Source organism: Pseudophryne corroboree, chromosome 4 (assembly GCF_028390025.1).
Source record: "Pseudophryne corroboree isolate aPseCor3 chromosome 4, aPseCor3.hap2, whole genome shotgun sequence".
NCBI lineage: Eukaryota > Metazoa > Chordata > Amphibia > Anura > Myobatrachidae > Pseudophryne > Pseudophryne corroboree.
Genome location: NC_086447.1, coordinates 751,826,745 through 751,852,566, shown reverse-complemented (window position 1 = coordinate 751,852,566; position 25,822 = coordinate 751,826,745). Strand labels below are relative to the sequence as shown.

Sequence of the window (25,822 nt, the reverse complement as noted above, 5' to 3'; positions counted from 1 at the left end):
TCTTTTCTAACACATTTTATTTGAACAACATTAAATGAACAAGTGACAGCTGGCAGGAGTTACAGGCACTTATGCACCAGTGCAGATACCAGCCCAGTGTAATTATCCACAGTTGCTTAGGAGAGAAGGCAGAGAGAACACATGCTTACTAGAACCTGCTGTACCTATCATTAGCTACACCAGGTTTGGGCAACATGTGGACGTCCAGCTGCTGGCATACCAGCTGGAAAGCCAGAGGATGCCCATGCTGCCTTCTGGAAACTGCAGTTATATATGTAAATATTGTTTTGCAGGTACATTCTTTTCGAAATGCAGAATGAGCTTGTTCCTATATACAAATCCTTCAGATGTGACTGATTCTGCTTCCATAACATAAGAAATGAATGATCAGCAATGTTACAATATTATAGTTTTGTTGTCAAGATACTAATAGGATATGAGGAATGCTACCTTTTATTGGTAGTATAAGAGGAATGCTACCTTTTATCAGTAGTATATGAGGAATGCTACCTTTTATTGGTAGTATAAGAGGAATGCTACCTTTTATCAGTAGTATATGAGGAATGCTACCTTTTATCAGTAGTATATGAGGAATGCTACCTTTTATCAGTAGTATATGAGGAATGCTACCTTTTATCGGTAGTATATTTTTATTTAGCAATGCTTCATCAAAATGAGTTACAATTATAGCATTTTGAATGGTGCAAATTAGGGAGGCCAATTCCGGGCCATTTTTTTAATCCCGGGTATCGGGATTGAAAAATGGTCAATCCCGGGATTCCCGGGATTGGCTTTCAACTGTGTCGGCTGCACGCAGGAGGAGGAAGGAGGCGGCGGGTGAGTGCAGGGCGAGCCGGGAGTAGGGGGCGGGTGAGTGCAGGGGCAGCCGGGAGGAGGCGGCGGGTGAAGACCGCCGTACCTTCCGGCTCTGCAGCTGCTGACAACGCAGCGTGACCTCACAGTCACAGGTCACGCTGCGCGGGGGAGCCGGGAGCAGAAAGCTGGGCAGCGTCTGAGCGTCCTGAGGACGTTCAACGCTGATACCTTAATCCTCGGTATTGGAGCTTCCAATCCCGGGATTGAATCCCGGACGTTTTTGGGCCTAAATCCCGGGATCCCGATCCTGGGATTGGCCTCCCTAGTGCAAATCTCCATTCATTCAGCTTGACTTTGCTGATTCTAAACTAAGCTGGAGCCACGGGATGACTCCAGATAGAAAGTCAATTTTTCTTAAAGAAATCAATGATAAAGCAAATCTAATGTAATATTAATATTAATATTAACTAATTAATATTAACTAATTAATATTAATAATAATGTAATATTAATATTAACTCAAAGTAAAAAAAAAATATTTTTTTTTAATTCTTCTTTATATACTTTTTTTTATATTGTTCAAGTAGAGACTGGGGGTAAATAATCTATGGACATGTACTCCAGGGGGTATATTTACTAATATTCGTGTTTTAGCCGTTTTTAAGGGTGTTTGAACTCGAATGGTATCGGGTGCATTTTACTGCAACTTTTTGAATCCTGATACGGTCATTTACTAAGCTGCCGAGTTTGCAACATTCGTCTTTTCCGATGTCGATGTGATTCGTAATGTCAGGCAGTGTTTTACGGGAGTGATGAGTAAAACACTCCCTGACAAAACACAAGGAATCCCGGCTGGATCTGTGAGATCCGTGCAGGGCTTCATTGTGCACCTTTAAAAAAAAAGATAAAGTGTTAAAAATCAAGAAAAAAATTGCGTGGGGTCCCCCCTCCTAAGCACAACCAGCCTCGGACTCTTTGAGCCGGTCCTGGTTGCAAAAATATGGGGAAAAAATTGACAGGGATTCCCCCATATTTTAACAACCAGCACCGGGCTCTGCGCCTGGTCCTGGTGCCAAAAATACGGGGGACAAAAAGCGTAGGGGTCCCCCGTATTTTTAACACCAGCACCGGGCTCCACTAGTTAGAGAGATAATGCCACAGCCGTGGGGACACTTTTATATAGGTCCCTGCGGCCCTGGCATTAAATCACTAACTAGTCACCCCTGGCCGGGTACCCTGGAGGAGTGGGGACCCCTTAAATCAAGGGGTCCCCCCCTCCAGCCACCCAAGGGCCAGGGGTGAAGCCCGAGGCTGTCCCATCCATCCAAGGGCTGCGGATGGGGGGCTGATAGCCATGTGTAAAAATAAGAATATTGGTTTTTGTAGCAGTACTGCAAGTCCCAGCAAGCCTCCCCCGCAAGCTGGTACTTGGAGAACCACAAGTACCAGCATACGGAGGAAAAACGGGCCCGCTGGTACCTGTAGTACTACTACAAAAAAAATACCCAAATAAAAACAGAACTCACACACCTTGAAAGTAAAACTTTATTACATACATGCACACCTACATTCACACATACTTACCTATGTTCACATGAGGGTTGGTCCACTTCTCCAAGTAGAATCCATGGGGTACCTGAAAATAAAATTATACTCACAAAAATCCAGTGTAGATCGGTTCTCTTCTGAGCTTGTAATCCACGTACTTGGCAAAAAAACAAACCGAAAAACCCGAACCACGCACTGAAAGGGGTCCCATGTTTACACATGGGACCCCTTTCCCCGACTGCCGAGACCCCCCGTGACTCCTGTCAGAGGGGCCCTTCAGCCAATCAGGGAGCGCCACGTCGTGGCACTCTCCTGATTGCCTGTGCGCTCCTGAGCTGTCAGTCAGGCTGCGCACGGCAGAGATACAATGTAGCGCATAGGCGCTACATTGTATCCAATTGTGGGAACTTTGCGGTCAGCGGTTGACCGCGAGTAACCTCACCGCTGACCGCAAAGTTCCCACCATTGGATACAATGTAGCGCCTATGCGCTACATTGTATATCTGCCGTGCGCAGCCTGACTGACAGCTCAGGAGCGCACAGGCAATCAGGAGAGTGCCACGGCGTGGCGCTCCCTGATTAGCTGAAGGGACCCTCTGTGACAGGAGTCACAGGGGATCTCGGCAGTCGGGGAAAGGGGTCCCATGTGTAAACATGGGACCCCTTTCAGTGCGTGGTTCGGGTTTTTCGGTTTGTTTTTTTGCCAAGTACGTGGATTACAAGCTCAGAAGAGGACCGATCTACACTGGATTTTTGTGAGTATAATTTTATTTTCAGGTACCCTATGGATTCTACTTGGAGAAGTGGACCGACCCTCGTGTGAACATAGGTAAGTATGTGTGAATGTAGGTGTGCATGTATGTAATAACGTTTTTCTTTGAAGGTGTGTGAGTTCTGTTTTTATTTGGGTATTTTTTTTGTAGTAGTACTACAGGTACCAGCGGGCCCGTTTTTCCTCCGTATGCTGGTACTTGTGGTTCTCCAAGTACCAGCTTTCGGGGGAGGCTTGCTGGGACTTGTAGCACTGCTACAAAAAACAATATTCTCATTTTTACACATGGCTATCAGCCCCCCATCCGCAGCCCTTGGATGGAGGGGACAGCCTTGGGCTTCACCCCTGGCCCTTGGGTGGCTGGAGGGGGGAACCCCTTGATTTAAGGGGTCCCCACTCCTCCAGGGTAGCCCTGCCAGGGGTGACTAGTTAGTGATTTAATGTCAGGGCCGCAGGGACCTATATAAAAGTGTTCCCACGGCTGTGGCATTATCTCTCTGACTAGTGGAGCACGTTGCTGGTGTTAAAAATACGGGGGACCCCTACGCTTTTTGTCCCCCGTATTTTTGGCACCAGGACCAGGCGCAGAGCCCGGTGCTGGTTGTTAAAATATGGGGGAACCCCTCAATTTCCCCCCAATATTTTTGCAACCAGGACCGGCTCAAAGAGCCCGAGGCTGGTTATGCTTAGGAGGGGGGACCCCACACAATTTTTTTTAAAGTTTTTACACTAAACGACCCTTTCCCATAGATAACCATGCACAGATCTCACTGATCTGTGCATGATTATCCAAACTCGCCAGGAAAAAGCAGGTCTATTTTTTTGCTGCTTTTTTTAACGAATCGCAAAAAAAAAACACCCGCACTTGAGCATTCAGAGACTAACACCCAAATACGAATTAATAGTGAATACCCGTGTTGTATGAAATAACAGCCGCATTTGACCGATGGTCTATTCATTCGTATTTCTGAACTTAGCCTTGAAAACCATAACGAATAGCCCAAACACTGCCGAGATTTGTGCTTAGTGAATTCCCGTGTTGGGACTTAGAAAAAAAAACACAAATCGGTCAAACTCGGATTATTAGTAAATATAGGCCCAGATTGGTGAAAGTTAAATTAATCTGTATTTCAAATATTAAAGGTATTTTAAGGGGAGGTTGCCAGGATCCCGGCTGTCGGGAACCTGGCAGTCAGAATACCGACGCTGGGATCCCAACACTAGTCTGAATGCTGACACCGGCATTCAGAAAGGGGGGAACATCCCAGCTCTGGAATCCCGACAACTGGTATCCCGAACGAGGAGGCACCGCAGCGCTGCAGAGGTGAGAGGTTAGGTTTAGGCTGTGTGTTCAGCTGCGGGGAGGGGGGTTAGGATTAGACACCCCCCTCCCCACAGTGGGTTGGGGTTAGGCTACGGGGTGGGAGGGTTAGGTTTAGGCAGCGGGGATGGGGGGCTAGGTTTAGGCACCTCCGGGGGGTTGTTAGGGTTAGGCACAAAGGGGGGAGGTTAGGGTTAGGCTGCAGGTAGGGAGGGTGGGAGTTAGTGGGGTGGGGAGAGGGTAGAACACCCTTAACCCACCCCTGTCTGTATTTTAAACTCTGGGATCCCGGTGTCGGCATTTCCCACGCCGGGATACCATACGCCGGGATCTCATACTGATCCCATTTTAAGTTTGTGTGAGTTTTCTTTTAGTCAACTAAGTCTTACAGAAAAAAACTTTTACTTACTTACTTACTTACAGAAACTGCCTGCAATGTGTGACAGAATATGGTCATAGAGTCTAAAAATGATATCCACATGATAGTAATATTCAGTTTATCTTAGCTGTCTCAATTGCTTTATGTTGTTATTAAAGTAAGAGTAAAGTGAGACTAATAGTCAGCCATGACGGCAGACTTGTAATCAGTAATATTGGCGCTAAATAATAATAACAATAGCAGCAGCGTATATTTTTCTTTACCTCTCCAACATTCTGCGCCAAAGAACAGTCTACAGCTGGAGCTGGAAGGAAAGGATCCCCTAGGAGTCGCTCTCTGTGCTAACTTTCTGCATAGCGCACAAAATGAATCAGCTGGAAATAACCTGACATTTCCATTCTGGGTCTACTGTTGACTGTCATCAACATGATTTATTAGTAGGAATAAAACATGCATATAATTGCCTATTCCTAGTACAACCATGTTTCCACTGGTAGAATGGGAATAATTGCTCACTTGGTGGTCAAACTATGACGTATTTACTAACTGTGAATTGAGCTACATGTGTAACAAACCTCATTAACAACATAACAGAACAATAATAAGAAACAAGAGGCTATATCTTATTTATCAGATTCACCTTCACATTCTGCTCTTCTGAACCATTAAAAATAATGTACATACAGTATATGCAGTGTGTTCATTTTTGTATAGTACAATAAATCCTTTCTTTTCTACCTTTCTTTGCTTATCCTACAAACCCATTTGTTTGTATTGTTTACAATTTATTCTTAAGGGTTTGTTCAATAATACAATTTAATTTATAGTATAACCTCTCTTTTGGAGATTCCCTGCAATCAACAGGATACACACCACCGAGACAACAATTGTCTTCTCAAACACCAATTGTGGTTTTAGCTTAATTTGAGTAAACTCTGTCTGGATGATAATCTACTAAAGGGGTATATTCAGGGCTGGACTGGCCCCCCTGAGTACCACTGCCTGACAGTCATGTTCCAGACTGTGCTCTCAAATTATACATGGTTACTCTATCAAAGGGTCAGTTACCTGGTGATGGAGCAGCACCAATCATAAACAATGGTGCTTGGTTCATTTCCTTAGAAACGCCACCAAACTTCCAATAGTGGTTAGCCAATTGTTTGTGGTGGCTGACCCCACCCCTTAAACATGGGCCCCTCTACCGCATTCCCCCGGTGGGCCCTTCATGTCCAAGTTTGACACTGGGTCTATTTGACATTTTAGCTTCCATCCATGAGCTCCTAAATCTTTTGTAGACAAGATGCTTATTTGACTATCAGGCATTATATTAGGTCATGGTTAGGAATCAATACCCACTTACCTTGGCTCCAAGATTTTTGGAGATCTTTTCTAAACTTTTATCTACAGGCACATGAGAGTAGCAGACTGCATTACATAGCATCTATTATTATTTAAAGTACTGCCTCTTAACAATGTTCTTTGTGTTTTTCACCAACACTTTATATAATTTTGAGCATTTTCAAGGGTCTTTGATTGGACATTGCACAAAGAAAGTCAATTGATCAGCGATCTATAATCAAGGTTGCAAAATCATTCCACAGTTTTTTTTTAGTTTTTTTTTAAAATACTGCACCTATATAGTAATGTGCATGGATATGTGACCCGAATTTGTGAGGGTGCAATTTTGCACTGCTGAATAGGAGATGTTGGATGGACTGGGGACATGCAGAGTAAAGCTCAAATGTACCAGCATGCTAAAGCAAGATTTCAGTTTGCAGGAAGAGCTCATTTACATGAAATAAAGGGGTGGACAGAGCCCTCTTAAATTGTATTTAGTACTAGGCACAGCACCGTCACCTCCCCCGAAAAAGGAGGTTCTGGAGACCGGATTTTAATACGACACATTTTGAACATTAACGTTGCATGTCTCTGGGAAAGTGGACTTTTAGGGAATTCAACAAATGCAACAACAAGCTACAATGATAGTCTCTCATGATCATTTAAATACATCAACACAATTAAACTGAGGAGTGTTTTAGGAGAACATTGTAAAAGTTTAAATTGATAAAGTGGGTGTTTCAAAAATATTATTAGGTTAGGTTTTCTTGTAATATTTTTACATTTTACACCCTGTATAATCGACCAATTGTCAAATGTAGGTGCAGATTGATGTAATGGGGTGAAGTCTGCATGCACCATAGAATGCACTGACTGGGCGGACAAGTAGCTTTATTTGTGTACATAATTAAGCACTTCACTTTTGAGGTCCATAAATCATACCTCCCAACTGTCCCGATTTTCGCGGGACAGTCCCGTTTTTTGGGGACTGTCCCGCTGTCCCACCCGCGGGCCACAGTGTCCCGCGGTGGGTGGGGCAGTTGGGAGGCTCTGTCAATCGCTGCTCTGCTTAGCAGAGCAGCGGTGAATAGACGCTGTGCGCATGCGCACAGCGTCTATTCAGTGCAGACAGAGGGAGGGGGGCATGCCAGCGGCTCACAGAGCGCTGGGCATGCCCCCTCAGTGACGAAAACGGGGGCGTGGCTCGCGATCGCGGGTCCTCCTGCGAAGCCATGCCCCCTTTTCATAGGCCACACCCCCTTTTCGGGGTGTCCCGCTCCACAAGATAAGAAAGTTGGGAGGTATGCATTAATGAGCCTTACATGCAGTGTCGGACTAGGGCATGAAGGGCCCACTGGGGGGGATGCAGTGGTAAGAGCCCATGTTTTGGGGTGTGGTCACTCTCCAGAGGTGGTGTGACTAGCAACCACAGAAGTTTGGCTAACCATTAGAGAGTGCATGGTCTGGGCTCCTTGATATATATAGTAAATACTGATAGTGCATGCATGATAATGTACCAGGGCCCTCATTCCGAGTTGTTCGCTCGGTATTTTTCATCGCATCGCAGTGAAAATCCGCTTAGTACGCATGCGCAATGTTCGCACTGCGACTGCGCCAAGTAACTTTACTATGAAGAAAGTAATTTTACTCACGGCTTTTTCATCGCTCCGGCGATCGTAATGTGATTGACAGGAAATGGGTGTTACTGGGCGGAAACACGGCGTTTCAGGGGCGTGTGGCTGAAAACGCTACCGTTTCCGGAAAAAACGCAGGAGTGGCCGGGGAAACGGTGGGAGTGCCTGGGCGAACGCTGGGTGTGTTTGTGACGTCAACCAGGAACGACAAGCACTGAAATGATCGCACAGGCAGAGTAAGTCTGAAGCTACTCTGAAACTGCTAAGTAGTTAGTAATCGCAATATTGCGAATACATCGGTCGCAATTTTAAGAAGCTAAGATTCACTCCCAGTAGGCGGCGGCTTAGCGTGTGTAACTCTGCTAAATTCGCCTTGCGACCGATCAACTCGGAATGAGGGCCCAGATTAATAACAAAAATGCACTGTAGAAAATACCCCATAGTCCTGTGCAGTATAAGGTAACATTATGTATAATGTATGATTCAAATTCACAATAAGGAACCTGATCTCTAGAGGAGGAGGTGGGCCTCCGGGCAGTGGGGCCCACTGGGGGATTCCCCCGTACCCCTGTAGGCCAGTCAAACCCTGCTTACATGTTCTGAACAGAAATACATCAGCTTTACAAGTATAAGTAAACATGCTGCATTAAAACATATTTTTTTAATTATAATGAAAATTCACACACCACTATTTACAGTATTTCTTTTTTTTCCCACAAACAAACCAGGTTAGGGCCGGAACAGAATAAATGTAAAAAATAATCACCCAAATGTAATCACACAACCAGCGAACAGTGACAGCACAAGTCTGATTTACTTTCTGTCAGTGAAATGAAAGCTTAAAAGATTAGTCCGCATGCAAGATAGCCTTATGGAAGAACTAAACAGCGACAAGATAAATAAATAAATCTTAATCTCTCCAATAAACAATTTTAGTGGTGTACTAAATTTATTTTTCATGAAATTCAAATGGAGATTGTTGAATGACAAATTACATTTGCTCATAATATTTACCAGGGTACCGGTGAACTGCTTTTACAAGTGTTTGTTAGGAAAATTTTAAGACATATTATCATTACTGTTTTATTTGGCGCCACACCATATTACGCAGTGCTGAAGAATATTTTTTTTATTCACATCAGTGCCCCACTGCGGCAAACACACCAGCAAATAGCAGTGGGGCACTTTCAGTGGGTTCTAATAGTGCCAGAATGTCCAGTCAACAGCTGCTAGAATTTGCTGAGTTAGACATGCAGACCAGTACTTTCTTTCATTTCAACCTACTGCTCTTCTACTCACCACCTAAAAGATTCCCAGTGTTAATTTAGAACATGGGGGTCATTCCGAGTTGTTCGTTCGCAAGCTGCTTTTAGCAGCTTTGCACACGCTAAGCCGCCGCCTACTGGGAGTGAATCTTAGCTTATCAAAATTGCGAACGAAAGATTTGCAATATTGCGAAAAGACTTCTCTGTGCAGTTTCTGAGTAGCTCGAGACTTACTCTGCCAGTGCGATCAGTTCAGTGCTTGTCGTTCCTGGTTTGACATCACAAACACACCCAGCGTTCGCCCAGACACTCCTCCGTTTCTCCAGCCACTCCCGCGTTTTTCCCAGAAACGGTAGCGTTTTTTCGCACACACCCATAAAACGGCCAGTTTCCACCCAGAAACACCCACTTCCTGTCAATCACATTACGATCACCAGAACGAAGAAAAAACCTCGTAATGCCGTGAGTAAAAAACCTAACTGCATAGCAAATTTACTTGGCGCAGTCGCACTACGGACATTGCGCATGCGCATTAGCGACTAATCGCTCCGTTGCGAGAAAAAAATAACGAGCGAACAACTCGGAATGACCCCCATGGTTAGTCCGTAGTGTTAGCATTTTTTTTAATGTTTAAATATCCACAGAGTGGACATGACCAGGAGGAGTGGCCAAAACTGCTGTCTGGTTATAACCATTTTATTTGTCAGATTTCAGGCCATTTTCTACAAACTCTAGTAAAGTGGCTCTTGTGCCCTTTGATATGCCTCAAAGCCCCCTTATGCCCCTAAATATGTCTGGGTCTCATAATGTCCTTACATGACAGCCTAGAGCCCTCTTATGCCCCTTTATATGCCTCAAAGCCCCCTTGTGTCTGTCCAGCTCCAAACCCCCTGCGTCTCTCCAGCTCCACTGCATCTCTCCATCTATAGCCCCCCTGTGTCTCACCAACTCCAGCCATCTTTCTGTCTCTCCAGGTCCAGCCTCCCTTCATGCCCACAGTTCCAGCTCTTTTCTGTCTTTCTAGTGCCCCTTGTGTCCCTCCAGCTCCAGCCATCCTTGTATGTCTCCAGCTCACCTTGTGTCTTTCCAGCCCCAGTCCCCCTTGTTTCTCTCCAGTTCAGCCCCCCTTGTGTTTCTCCAGTTCAGCCCCCCTTGTGTCTCTCCAGCTCCAGCCCACCAGAATCTCTTCAGACCCAGCCTGCTTTTGTCTCCTCAGCCTCCCTCTCGCTTCAGCCCACACTTACTTATAATGTCATGATCCTGCGGCTCCAGCTTCTCTGAGTACCCTGCCCTTCATTATCTTAGCGTGAAGTGATTATGTCACCAACACTACCCCAGTTTTGCAACCTGCACACCCAAACATTGGCCACCACAGGGAAATAAAAATCCTGTAATGCCTGTGACACATTATACCACACACCGTAATGCCCCTTACAATGCCCCTTACATTATGCCACACACCGTAATGCCCATTACACAATATTCCATACTGCAATGCCTGTGACACATTATACCACACACCACAATGCCTGTGACATATTATGCCCCACAATAAGGTTCCTATTTACTTTTAAATTATCTGCTTGTTGCCAGGGGTCTCATGCTCTGGGTGTCATGCTCGTTGCCAGGGGTTTCATGCGCTGGGTGTCATACTCATGGCTAGGGGTTTCATACTCTGGGTGTCATGTTCGTTGCCAGGGGTTCCATGCTTGTTGCCAGGGGTTTCATGCTCTGGGTATAATGCTGGTTGTCAGGGGTGTAATGCTCATTGCCAGGGGTGAAATGCTCGTTGTCAGGGGTTTCATACTCTGAGTGTCATGCTCGTTGCCAGGGGTACCATGCTGTGGGTGTTATGCTGTAGTTACGCCAGTGCACCGCACGTTATTTAAGTAAGTCTTGGCTTGCCCTCTTGTGCTAATCCAGCCCTAACTGCCCTTGGAATTCTGGAAATCACTGGTGCGAGATTTGGCAGCCTCTGGACTTCAGTCAGCAACTGACTAGTATGCAGAGCAGATACTGGACAGTACCAGCAAAATGTGGCTCTAGCAAATAATAACGCACTAGTAATGAAAACTTATGCATGTAGTAAAATCCAGGGTTTCTTTTCACTGCATTTCAGTAATATCATAAGTCTGCATATAGCCAATATGCAAATACCCCATTACAGCCTAGCTATGCCCCTTCAGCACTGAGTGGAGATAGGACTGAGTTGCATGCCACTCTGCATTGTCCGTACTTGCTCAGCTTCGGAGCGTGCACAGTGCAAAAACAGGGTGCAGTTAATTTGCAATGTCATTAATTACAGACAAATATTATAATCACTTCCAATTATAGCAGCATTTGAATACTTTTACACAGTCTGAAAACGTAAGAAAGGTGCTATAATACTAATACACAGCATCAATTAAAGCAGAACCTGGTGTACCTTCTTAACGATCTGAGGTCGAAATAACGGTGTATTTACCTGCTTAAGTAATGTAATGTAAACCGAAGTAATGCAGAGGTTTACAGAGACTCTAGACTGTACCTAAAGTAAGAACGAATCTCGTTTCCATGCAAGAGCGCAATACACGGGATAATATATAGGTCACAAATAAAAGGAAAATGTGAGAATCTGATATGACTGAGCTGATCTTTGATAAGAATGCATCACAGATTTCAAAGGCCTGTGACCTTAGACGTTAAGAGTGAAAATGTAACAGAACGCAAGCGGAGATTAAAGGACACTGGAAGATAACGACTAAGCACAACATAAAAGTTACAAAAAAAATCAAATCATTTATAAATTACACTCTTTTATTGGCACAGCTATAGAGAATAAGAGTGACCCCATTTCATCTTACTTATAAAGCCTTAAAAAATTATTGAATTATACCTATAATATCAGGGATCCAGTCTTTAGGTCGACTGCACTTAGGTCGACACTCATTAGGTCGACCACTATTGGTCGACATTCATTAGGTCGACATGGTCTATAGGTCGACATGGACAAGGTCGACGTGAAAAAAGGTCGACATGAGTTTTAACAAAAAATGTTTCACGTGGACTACGATTGGGAATAGTAACCTGTCCCGAAGCCTGGTGAGCGAAGCGAGCCATGTGAGGGGATACAGTCCACTAATTGGGGTTCCCGGTCACTTTAAGAAGAAAACAACACAAAAAACAACAACAACTCATGTCGACCTTGTTCATGTCGACATAATTACCATGTTGACCCATATTAGGTGTTGACCTAGTCACTGTTGCTTTAGTTTTCTAAACTGTAGCAAAGAATGTAACAGAATTTGATAAGGATTACAATAACTTAATTGTATAGTTACTGTTGCACCACTTTTCCTAAATGTCCTGCTTTGTGTTTGTGCATTGTACGCTGGGCCTAATTCAGACCTGATTGTAGCAGAACTTTGTTATCAGATGGGCAAAACTATGGGGGTATTCAGACCTGGTCGCACGCAGGCTGTTTTTTGCACTGCTGCGACCAGGTAGTCGCCGCCTACAGGGGAGGGGGTAATTGCTGTGCAGGGGTGCGAACGGCTGTGCAGAGAGCCGTACAAACAAAAGTTTGTGCGGTTTCTGCACAGCCCAGAACTTACTCAGCCGCCGCGACGATCTGAGATTTTGCTGACGTCAGAAATCTGACTTCCGAACGTCTGAGCACGACTGCGTTTTCCCACACACTCCCTGGAAATGGTGAGTTGCCGCCCACGAACGCCTTCTTCCTGTCAATCTTCTTGCGATCACCCCTGCGATCGATTTCTTCATAGAATCCTGCGCATTGCGGACAGCACACATGCGCTGTTCAGACCCGATCGCACGGCTGCAAAAAAAGGCAGCGTGCGATCTGGTCTGAATGACCCCCTATGTGCACTGCAGGGGGGTGGGGGCAAATATAGCATGTGCAGAGAGAGTTATATTTGGGTGTGCTATATTGTTTCTGTGCAGGGTAAATACTGGCTGCTTTAGTTTTACACTGCAATTTAGATTTCAGTTTGAACACACCCCACCCAAATCTAAAGGCCCATTGCACACTGGGTGATTTTGAGCTGAAAGCAGCTTACTTTTGGTGTTTTTCCAGCTCAAAGCCGCCCAGTGTGTATGCACAAGCGATGAGCGCTGATGCGCGCTCCCACTTCATCACTGGCGGCCGCCGTTCATCTACTGGTATTACCAGTAGATGAACGGCGGGGTGAGCGGCTTTCCATAGCGTCCTGCAGGGGGAAAAAGCGCTCAGTGTGTATGCACTGAGCGCTTTTCAGCCCAGCGATGTCAGCAATCATCGCTGTGCATACACGCTGGGCAAAAACGCCCAGTGTGTATGCACCTTAACTCTCTATGCACATGTTATATCTGCCCCCCTGCAGTGCACATGGTTTTGCCCAACTGCTAACAAAGGGGGTAATTCCAAGTTGATCGCAGCAGGAATTTTGTTAGCAATTGGGCAAAACCATGTGCACTGCAGGGGAGGCAGATTTAACATGTGCAGAGAGAGTTAGATTTGGGTGTGGTGAGTTCAATCTGCAATCTAAATTGCAGTGTAAAAATAAAGCAGCTAGTATTTACCCTGCACAGAAACAAAATAACCCACCCAAATCTTACTCTCTCTGCACATGTTATATCTGCCCCTCCTGCACTGCACATGGTTTTGCCCAACTGCGAAAAAAAATTCCTGCTGCGATCAACTTGGAATTACCCCCAAAGTTGCTGCTACGATCAGGTCTGAATTAGGCCCTCTGTCCTGGGGATTAGTGATTCTAGAGACAGTACATAAAAATTGTATAGGCAGTATGCAAAAAATAAATAAATTGGTCTGTCTGAATTCTGAGCTACGTGCAACTATGAGTCTTGCCTTATATACTAGAAAGACAATATAAAGATAAGCAGCACTTAAGTTAAAAGAAGTTGAAACATAGAGCGTAAACAGATGGATGGAATGAAAGGTTCATTAGAATTTAATAGATTAAACAATAAAACTGCAAATTTAAAATACACCAAAACACCGCCACAAGCTGCTCAATTGATGGTGTCCGTTCCTATAAATATATGGACTGCAGATAGGTGAACATAACTTAATATGAGGGCTGATTGCACAGTCCTTGCAACTTTACCGCTGAACTGCCGCTGGAGGTATAGTCCCTTGGAGGAATCCCTTGGATAAATGTTGGGGTCCTGGGTCCTCACCAGAATGCGGTGTCCTTGATGGGGAATAAATGTAGCATAACGCCAAGAAGCAAGCTGTCCACCAATAGATATTCTGCAAGCGTGATTTGAGGTCCAATATGGTCCGGGCACACAGTATGCAGCTTCCAATGGGTGGTGGTTGATCAGGAGTGGCACCTGACTCGTTTCGCTGCAGTTCCTGCAGCTTTTTCAAAGGTAATATGACAAATGTACAAACAGGGTATTTATACCCTTAATGGCTATCAATTTGCCAGCACTTATATACTGTAGCTTGTTTCTGACAAAACCCCATCCCTGTGTGTCAAGTCACAAATGGACCAGTTGTGAGGTATATAGTAGTGACACTAATGAATGAAGTACCATTAGTCAATACACAATAGCCAATCAGAAGTGAGTAGAAAGTTCTGCTGGTGTTGTTATCATCATCATCATCATCATCATCATCATCATCATTATCATCATCATCACATATCTTACAGAACTCCAATGTATGCAAAGACACACCTCATTAGGTTGAATCTCCAGGGGATGTATGTGTGCATGCGATTACTGTACTGAACTTATGGTTTCCTCTATTCCACCACCCTAAAGACAGATGTTTTTGGCTCATTTGCACAGCACGGAAATGCATATATTTACAATTCAAAAATAGACTTACATCCAACTCTGAGACCCTACATTACTACTTTACATCATACGGATGAGAAGGCCACTTCGCTGCAAGCCAAACTCTGGCATCCCACACATATATGTGTATTGTGACCACCAGAATTGTGATTGTCTCACGTTCTAGCTAAATTGTGCTTTTAACATGAGATAAAAGGTTCAATCACAAATCTGAAACATTGAGGGTCTCTAGAGCATATGACATTGAACCTATTTTAGTTAGATGTGCCATGTTTATGGAAGCTCATAGATATGCAGAATAAGGGCCTGAGTCGGATTTATCTGCGGCTGCTTTCTGCCCGTCCGTAGCAGCGAGCGTACTATCTTATGCTGACGCAATTATTCACAAGACTTCCTATATGCAGATGGCCGTCCCATCCACTGTTTTTGAGTCTGCAGCCGTGGCAGTTATTATTAGAACCAGCAGTGACACCCATCCCATGCTGGATGCAAAAGATCCCACAGAAAAAAGACATCCCATCTGCATTTGAATGCTCCAAAAAAGCACAGAGCGCTAACGCACCCTCAACACAAGATGAAGTGTAATATGTGTCATATAGCAACCACCCATTTGCCGCCCAGTAGTGGAAAGAGAGATACGATAAGGTATGGATGATCCATCCACACTTTAAATCTCAGGCTGTGTGCGTATGTATGGTACTGAGCATGTGCAGTATGCTATTGATTTTTAAAACGGCAGCACTAATCAGGGACGTTACTTGATGAAGCCTATGAAGTAATAAAGACGTTCCCGATGCCACCTGACTCTCAGGAGTCATAAGATAGGCTAAACCAAGAAGTGTTTTAAGAGTTCAAATTAGATGAAATGAAAGGGCTGGTCTTTAAGTGATCTATGTTGAGCTTTGAAGTGGCATTTTTACTCTTTTCCAAAAGCCTTCAAAAGAGTCACAGCGAGATTTTCAGGGTCAGTTTCCAAAATCAGGAATGTATGTGGTGTCATCTATGTTATACAATCTGGATAAATAGGTGCGCTGGTGGAAAGACCAATGTGTGGCTGTGGGATATTTGTGTCTGATTAACAAATCAGCTGACTTATTGTGCTGAATAAAACAGCAAGCAACTTATAAATAACTTTCTGAATAAATAGATCTGTTTTATTATTGTAGGTAAGGTGGAATTCACCCTTTCCAGCACAATATAAAAAAAACATAATTTTGTTCCACTTTCATTTCCATTGATACATTTGTCCTTAAAAGACAATACGTAAAATATTAACTTGTAAAAATATGTGACATAATAAATGACAATAGATCTTACATGTCCTGCAAACAGGCCACAGACTCCAATTATACACAGGATGTTGAATACAGCTGAGCCCACGATCGTTCCAACTCCCACGTCTCCCTTTGTGATGAATACTCCTGCAAGAAAGGTCCATGTGTGATTATGTATTCATTGAAGACTGACAGGTATAACGTCTAATCACAATACAAGAATCCTGCTGTCCTGTACATTGATTTCATACTGCTCATACACAATTAGTAAGAGAGCTTCCTATTTAGGAAGGATTGTAGCAATGTACAGTATGTACTGGCACAATGCTTTCATCGCTATTACCATCTCAGAATGGTGACAGTTGGGTATATAAACATAACATTTTTTTTTTTTTATAAAACACTTTTCTAATAAAAACTACAGCCTGATTGTAAAAATTAAAATGGTGTCTACCTTTATTTGTGTGTCGACCAATTACATGTCGACAATTGACCGTGTCGACCTTGTCTACTGTCGACCTATTCTTTGTCGACCTTTTGACCATGTTGACCTAATGCATTTCTAGCATTAGTGGTAGACCTATTGACTGTAGACTTTTTTTTAGTGTAGATCTAATAATCCACACCCCTCACAATGCAATGAACCTTTTAATAATCATCTTAACTATCTTTGTGGATTTTATTAAGTGATGTAAGATCTTTTTTTTTTTAATGTTTTTGAAATGAACATGAAGCCTGACTGCTGGATTCGGGAAGTGGAGGTTCTCTATGGGGGTTGGAGGCGTGTTATTGGGCTAGAACCAGATGATCATGGTAGTTGTCCTCACAAGACATTTATTTCTCCTTACATATCCTGCATGATAATCATTGTACAGAGATTAAGGATCAGGGTACAGAGCTTAGGGAGCCATACACTTTCAGTCTGCTCCTGCCCCGTATGTGACATCACATGAAATCTATTGGAATGTGGAAATCTACGGTACAATGAATAATTCCATGTTTGCCTGCTGAAAGAAGACAAGAAGTACTTCTTTATTCCATGCAACACACTGCTCAACTCTTCTAAAATCTCCTACTGACTGATAAGCAGTGTATGATGAAGAACTGAGCCTTGTGTCTTGTTATCATCAGAGCAGCAGCTATGCAACTGTAAAACGCCAGAACATTGCAAAATAATCCCTTTGCTGAGGGGGATGTAGTCATTAGGTCATTAACACCAAAATGTTGGCTGTTATGATGCCGACATTTCATCAGTGTGTACATTGTGAATGTTGACATATCATACCACACCAGCTGAGGCTGCTAGGGGGCAAAAGGTCAGCATACCAAAAACTGTGCAAGTGGTGGCATCAGCGACGGTTCCTACTATGGTGGAGGAGGGGACTATTGGTCCTGCTGTTGGGTCCCTGCCGCCTTGTCTCAGCACCTGTACAATGAAGTTGAAAGATACTGGGACCAGCACAGTGGCGGCGATGGTTTGGCCCATGCACAAAAACCTGGCTCTATGGACTGCATTGGCTGCAGTCTGGAAGCCAGCACTCTGCTAATCGAAGCCTGGCCTGGCAGTCCCAGAGGGTGCAAACACCTGTAGTGTGCGTGACTGGCGAGTAGCACTGCCAATAGGAAGTCCCTGCCAGTCACAGTGAAGCCAGTGCAGTCAAGGACTGCATTTGGCTTCACTGACACTGAGCTGGGTGGCGTATTTTATCTGGGGGGCTGCAGCCCATAGGTAAAATCCACCACTGGGTGTCATCAGTCTAAAAGAGGGAGTGATGTGCCTACCACTGGCCAGTATGAAAGGCTCATAAACTAACCCTGCATTTAGGTGTAACATTTAAACTGGTCTGTAGCAACCACTCCGCTATCAGTACACTTTAGGCCTCTCACTCACTGGCACCAAAGTCATGCTTTTACTAATGTTTTTTTATTTTGCTTTTTTAAGTTACAAGTATACAAACCATTGGCTCAAAAACCCCATACCCACCTGCACGCGGAAATAGTGTCATTGTTTGGAAGCTATGGGCCTGATTCTGATGTGGATGAAAGTAAAACATTGTGGGCAAGCACCCAATGCTTTATTTATGCACATGCGTCCAAGGCGCACTGGGCATGCATCCCAATGGGTAATGCCGATGGACGCAGTTCGGAACTGCTGGGTAATGCCGATGGACGCAGTTCGGAACTGATCCTGGGTGATGTCGGTGGGTATGCAAGTGTCAGGGATGTATTGGGAGACGCAGTTCCACTGACACCAGCAGCCAAATACCCTTGGTCATTGTGAGCAAACATAGGGTTGCGCCGAGTCCAACAGTGCGGCTGATGTCCGTTCGATGGTGCGTGGATTAGAGCCGCCGCCGTGGGTGCCTCAGTAGACAGCCCATTGTCTGCAGCATTAGCATCATTTTGCTTTGGTAGCTGAGACCAAAGTCACAGCTGCTACTGCTTAGTGTCAACCTCTGAATCAGCCCCTACGTGCTACATTTATATGCGTTCTGCAACTTAACGTAATGGAGTTATTAGAGTGTTCTCTTGTGACCCCAACTGTACAATCGCCTAGGCCCATATGCAATGGTAATAGTAGAAAATTAAAATTAGCGCTGAAGAGCTGAATGTAATAAAAAACGTACAAATTTATTAATACATTACACAATAATTCTAATGTTGCAACATCATAAAAAACATGATTTAAATATAAGAAATGGGCCTATCATAGCACTGCATTTGATTCTATTTGTCTCAATAAAAATTGTTAATAATAAGCTGGAACTTTTGCATCAGTTTCATCTATTTGGTACAGCCACAGTCCAGGAACAATTGTATAGCGAGATGGAAGTAATTACCAACATGAATTGGAATTAGGACCTTTGTCCTTAATTATACAGTACAATTAGTGTGTCTATCAATGAACAAGAGAGCTGAATGTAATCTGATTTTTAAAAGTTATTTGAATGATTGAATGTAGATCACCTGTTAAACATGGGTCATTAGCGCTGCTATAAAAAAGGCATTTGGGCACTGCACTTTATCACCTTGAAAAAGCTGTGGTAAACAGCGAAACGCATTGGTGGAGGAGCTGGACGCTGCACCTTCTATTACTCAAAGGAAAGCCTGGAAGTCTGCTAAAGGAGCTACACCTGCGACTTGGACGTTTGGCAAAACAGGACCTGAGCTTTAATTGGACCAGTTGGATTCCATAATCAAGCCAAAACAAGGGATTAATAAATTTGTACATTTTTTATTACATTCAGCTTTTCAGCGCTAATTAAAATTTTCTACTATTGTCTTTTGGGAACCTGGGCTAATATCCTGTTATTGATTAGCTGCTTTTTAGTAAAACAGTCCATGATCAGCGCCAGGCAAATTACTTAGTAATTTATCTCTTCTCCATTTGCAATGGTAGGTTACACTATTCTTTATAATGCACAAGCTCTGATAATGAGCAATTAATTGTTGACGTGAGAAAGCAACATTTAAAAAACGACACCGGGACTTAACATTTAAACAGGTCTAAAAATAGCTTTTTCTCTAAAATTTAGAATGTGCCAGTGGCAAAATTAGAGGGGGTGACAAGAGATAGGAACTAGAGGAGGTGACAAGAGATAGGAACTAGAGGAGGTGACAAGAGATAGGAACTAGAGGAGGTGACAAGAGATAGGGGGCAGGTACTCGGGTCGGATTACGCATTAGACGCCCTGGCAGCTACTACCAGTATGTGTCTCCAATGAGTGGAGCAGGGTTTCAGCCGTATTGCAATCAGGCATAGTGCAGCATTGGGTGCTGCTGGGTTTAATGGCACACAGAGCAGCATGGGAGGCCTCATGAGATTCAGCACAATAAAGAGTCAGAGGAGCTCTGAACCTTGAAGAGCAGCAGCTTTATGTGAGCGATCTCATCAGAGGTTGTCTGATGGACATCTCCCCTACGAGATCTCACTTTCTACCCTCTGTGCCCAAATCCCTATAAAAAGTGAGTATTGGGAAGTATTAAATAAACCCAGTAACATCTTGTATTTGGACGAGTTTGGAGGGAGGGCTGGACTGGCCCACAGGGATACAGCTGAACCCCCCCCCCCCCCCCCTTCCCCGATGGGCCCACTTCATGAGGGCCCACACCCTCCTACAGAGATCAGGTTCTTGAATTATACATTATACTTATATTTATACTTATAATTATACATATAACTTGAATTATACATTATACATGTTATCTTATGCTGCACAGGGCTATGGTGTATTTTCTACAGTGCATTGCTGTTATTTGGGGTAATTCAGAGTTGATCGCAGCAGCAAATTTGTTAGCAGTTGGGCAAAATCATGTGCACTGCAGGGGGGGGGGGTAGATATAGCATTTGCAGAGAGAGTTAGATTTGGGTGGGTTATTTTGTTTCTGTGCAGGGTAAATACTGGCTGCTTTATTTTTACACAGCAATTTAGATTTCAGTTTGAACACATCCCACCCAAATCTAACTCTCTCTGCACATGTTACATCTGCCCCCCTTCCACTGCACTGCACATGGTTTTGTCCAACTGCTAACAAATTTGCTGCTACGATCAACTCTGAATTACCCCTTTTATCTGGTACATTATCCTGCATGGAATAGCAGTATTTATTATAGGCTTATATATATTTCTCCAGGAGCCCAGACCATGCACACCTGGACACCTCCCCTATGCCGGATGGTCACCCCCCGAAGGCTGGCCACACACCTAAGCATGGGCCACTACAACTGCATTCTCTAGGTTGGCCCTTCATTCCCCAGTCAGACACTGTGTGGAGGTCTGATGGCATATAAGGTTCATGTGTGGAGGTCTGATGGGCATGTGGGGATGTGTGATGGGCAAGTGGGAGGGGGCTGATGGCATGTGAGATGTAAGGGCATGGAAGGGACATGTACAGAGGTCTGATGGCATGTTGGTGGCAGAGGTCTGATGTCATGTGGGTGGCTGGGGTCTGATGGGGGGTTCACTACGGCTGGCCGGCGGTCGGGCTCCCGGCGACCAGCATCCCGGCGCCGGGAGCCCGACCGCCGGCTTACCGACAGCGTGGCGAGCGCAATTGAGCCCCTTGCGGGCTCGCTGCACTCGCCACGCTACGGGCACGGTGGCGCGCTACACTATTTTATTCTCCCTCTATGGGGGTCGTGGACCCCCACGAGGGAAAATAAGTGTCGGTATGCCGGCTGTCGGGCTCCCGGCGCCGGTATACTGAGCGCCGGGAGCCCGACCGCCGGCATACAGAAGACCACCCCTGATGGGAATCATTTTTTTCTTATGTGTTCTGTGCAAAGTCAATAAACAAGTAAACAAATAGGTACAGTAAGTGTGTGTACATATGTGGGTGCCAGACTGTGTTTTTAGCCTGCTTCCTAGGTAAATTGAAGCATAGTTTTGACCCTGAATATTAAATCATTTGGTAACTAATAAAAGCAACCTAGCACCGAATTGTACAGTAGCTTATTATTTATTTCTTCTCTGCAGGCCCTAAAGATACAAAGACTTCCATTAGTGTCTCTTGTATTCGTTTCAGAAAAGTTTAGTCTTCTGTTACCGGATGATAAGATGGTAACTCCCACTGGGATTTTAACATTTTTAGATAACACTATTGATTGTATTAGAATGGAATGTACTGTAGCTTTGAAGATTGCCAGAGAGCATAGTAAATAACTTGAAAAGATTCTTAAAGAAAGCATTAATGATTCCTAATTTAAAAGAAAGATTCAATCATTGTTAGACATTTAGCATTTGCAGCTAGAATGTTACATAAGGGCAGAGTTTTTCTTTCATTACAGCATCAGCTGAGATTCTCTTGGTATAGAGAATCACAAATGGAAACTTTGATAGGGGAAGTCTTTGATAGAACGATTTCCTATTTCATGACCAACTAAATTTTGCATAGATGCAGCAGGTATGGAAGCTTATGGTGCCTGTTTAAATTGGTTCCGGTATGAATGGTCGACAGTGTTAAGGTCGACAGTCATTAGGTGGACCACTATTGGTCGACATGGACAAATAGTCGACATGTGAAAATGGTCGACACATGAAAAGGTTGACATGGACATTTTTCCGTAACATGACCAGGAACCCCAATTAGTGTACCGCGTCCCCATGCATGGCGAGCGAAGGGCAAGGTGCACAGGTTAATATTCCCAATCGTAGTCAACGTGGATGGTAAAGTATGAAAAAGTAAAAAACGTTTTTTTAAAAGCCATGTCGGCATATTCATGTGTCGACCATTTTCATGTGTGGACCATTTGTCCATGTAGACCATGTCAATGTCGACCAATAGGTGTCGACCTAATGAGTGTCGACCTTAACACTGTTGACCATCTGAACGGATACCGTTTAAATTAAGTTAGTCTAGAGGCAATCAGTTTTCAAGTTTTGCAGCGATAACTGCTGTGCAAAGCAGCCCTGTGCTCTGTGACGTCAGACTCTGCTAGAGTTGGGAGTTTTTTTTGCTGAAATTGCATCTTAATTGCGACTAAGACGCACCAAGAGATTGCACTGATTAATTTAATATGCGACACTTGTATATCTGTGATTCAGAGACTCAGTTGCACACAGATATACAAGTGTCTCTTATTAAATTAATCAGCACAGTCTCCTGGTCTGTCCTAGTTTCATTGTTCTGACTAAGTTGCAATTTTAGCAAAAAAGACGTCCAACGCTAGCAGAGTTGCATGGGACCTGTCAGCTCACTCGCACCAGGCATCGCCTGCTGAGTGGCGCAGTTAGGCTAGATGTACAGTATGAGGACACATCCGTATGATAATTTGGCAGGAAAAGTACTGTAATAAAAGAGTAATATTACATTGTAACTACATATGTGTGGTTAATGTAATTAATAGAATGTCTGCTCATCACTAGTAATTTTAGCAATATCGCGAGCATGAGTTATTGCTTACTTCGAAAGCAATATTTGGTACACGGCTGTTTTACTCTACTAAATGAATCAATTAACAGATTCCGTGTCTCATTCAAGGAATCACTTCTGTCAATTTAATACTTGCACCTCTACATTTGAAACTGAATACAAAACAAATTAATCTTTTAAAATTATTAGTTTTTCAGAATCTAGCTTTTATAATAACCAAATTAGGGGTCTATATATACTAACATCATACTGATGTCACGGTTCAAGGCTTTGGGTTCTTCGAGAGATGTTTTGATGCCTGGGACCGGGACTTTGGAGGACTGGAACTGGGATGGCCGTATATAGTTCCTCTTCATAGAATAAAGGATTTAAATATAGAGTTTAAGGGTGGAACTGGTACTTGTACTAAGGGGGTCATTCCGACCCGATCGCACGCTGCAGTTTTTTGCAGTGGTGCGATCGGGTCAGAACTGTGCATGCGCCAGTGCCGCAGTGCGCCGGCGCATGCCAGACGGCCGACGGTCGTCATTGCCTAGCAATCGCCTCTGCCTGATTGACAGGCAGAGGCGGTCGCTGGACGGGAGGGGGCGGCACTGTGGCGTTTGGCCGCCGTTTTCAGGGCGCAGTCCGGCCAACACAGGCGTAGCCAGACTGTGCGGGGGGCGGGCCGCAGCGGCTGCGTGATGTCACACGCAGCCGCTGCGACCCTGGCAGCGTCAAGTAACTCCTGGCCAGCCGCAGGAGCTGCGCTGTTTGGGAGTTACTTTACAAGTACAAAAGTATCGCCGCTGGGCAATGCTTTTGTACTTGTGCGGTGGGGCCGGGCCAGACATGCGAGGTGGACTAGCCCTGTGCTGGGCGTCCCCTCGCATGTCTGTGCCAGTGATCATAGCTGTGCTAAATTTAGCACAGCTACGATCAGGTTGGAATGACCCCCTAAGAACAGAGAGCCGGGCTGACACTGATATAGCTACAGTAGTGACTGGACTACAACCAGTTTTGTTACCGGCTGAAGCCGGTGCTGCTGGTGACTTGACTGGAATTGGTGACCGGGCTGGAACTGGTGTTGCTGGTGACTGGGCTGGAACCGGTGTTGTGAGCAACCGGGCTGGAACCGATATTGCTGGTGACTGGGCTGGAACCGGTGTTGCTTGTGAATGGGTTGGAACCGGTGTTTCTGGTGATGGGGCCGGAACCAGTGTTGTGGGCAACCGGGTTGAAATCGGTGTTGATGATAACCAGATTGGAACCGGTGTTGCTGGTGACCGGGCTAGAGCCAGTTTTGCTAATGACTGGGCTGGAACTGGTGTTGCAGGCAACCAGGCTGGAACTGCTGTTGCTGGTGAATGGGCTGAAATTGGTGTTGCTGGTGACTGAGCTAGAACAGGTGTTGCTCATGACTAGGCTGGAACTGGTGTTGCTGGTGGCTGGGCAGGAACCGGTGTTGCAGGCAACCGGGCTGTAACTGGAATTGCTGGTGACTGGGCTGGAACCGAATTTGCAAATAACTGGACAGGAGCCGGAATTGTTGGGAACTAGGCTGGAACTGGTATTGAGGATAACCAGACTGGAACCAGTACTACAGGCGCTTAGGAATGGGAACAAAGATTCTGACTGCCTGTAGCCAGAAGCCTAGAGATGTGGCTGAAGAAGCAACGATGTTTAGGCAACTTGCAGCTGTACCATAAGCCACTTTTTATACCCTGGCCTAGGCTGGCATTGGAGAATCTGACAGCTGAGCAAAAGACCTATTCCTGTTGGTAGCTCAGTGGTCAGTTGATATAATCCAATATGGCAGCGCCTAGGGACGGAGTTGTCAGGAACGCCACGGGACTCCTAAACATCCTGGTGACACCACCACACTGGGACCCCACCAGAGACACACCGCACAAAGGAACTGAGGACAGGTAACACTGCCAGATTGCAGCAGTACCAGCACGCTGCAGACGGAGCTCTGACAGCTGATTTTGTATTGACACGATATCACCTGTTGCTGGAATTTATCTATACAATATTTCCAGGGTCAAACAGCAATACTTGGTATTACTAGCACAGAGTAGCAGTGACCGGAAAAGAAAAGAAAGATATTATTTGATAAATAGAGGTTGAAGATGTGCCCTTCGGGTTTTAAACTCAAAGATGTATCATGGATATTTTTGCCAAGATCAACTGCAGCTCACGCCGATGAAGGTGCTTGGATGATTGGTAAAATACTAACAGCCATGTCCAGTGGCATTAATTAATCAATTTATGCTTCCCAGGTAATGCTCTCTAGGGCCTATATTGGTGCACTCAGATGATATCATTAATCAATTTAAGAAATTGTTTGTGAAAGTTTAGAAATGTCCAAATTGCGTCACAAGGGATTCATATCTCATTCCTTCAGTCCAGGATCTGTTACAGAAGCAGCTTGGTTAGACCATCTAGTGAATGTAATAAAGTAAGCTGGCAGGTGGGATTCAAATCATTATTGTATAGACGTCAGGTCTCATTTGATCAGTCACTAATTATGTTATTCTTGCAGGTCCAGTAATATACTCAATGAGGTATATACTGTGAGATAATTTGGATCATTAGATATTTGTATGACTATTTGGCAAAACAGTGAGCACAGCAGTACAGTCACAGGGAACCGCTTAGCATCAATCATCCAATATACTGCTCTGGTGGGGGAGCAGTGGATGGAAATGGAGCAGGATGATGGATCACACACAGTCTTATCTCCTATATATTTGGCTACATCTGTGACTCTGTGCCTGGCCGTAACGCTGGGTGGAGTCACAGCGGTGGGCGGAGT

General features: G+C 44.5%; 1 protein-coding gene across 1 annotated transcript in view; it reads right to left on the bottom strand.

Annotated features, from left to right (window-relative positions):
* SLC24A3 (solute carrier family 24 member 3) overlaps positions 1 to 25,822 on the bottom strand; it is a 658,328-nt gene that overhangs the window by 145,529 nt on the left and 486,977 nt on the right. The window contains exon 6 of the mRNA XM_063918163.1: positions 16,196 to 16,299. Within this exon, the coding sequence (XP_063774233.1) occupies positions 16,196 to 16,299 (104 nt within the window). The remainder of the gene's footprint in view (positions 1 to 16,195; positions 16,300 to 25,822) is intronic.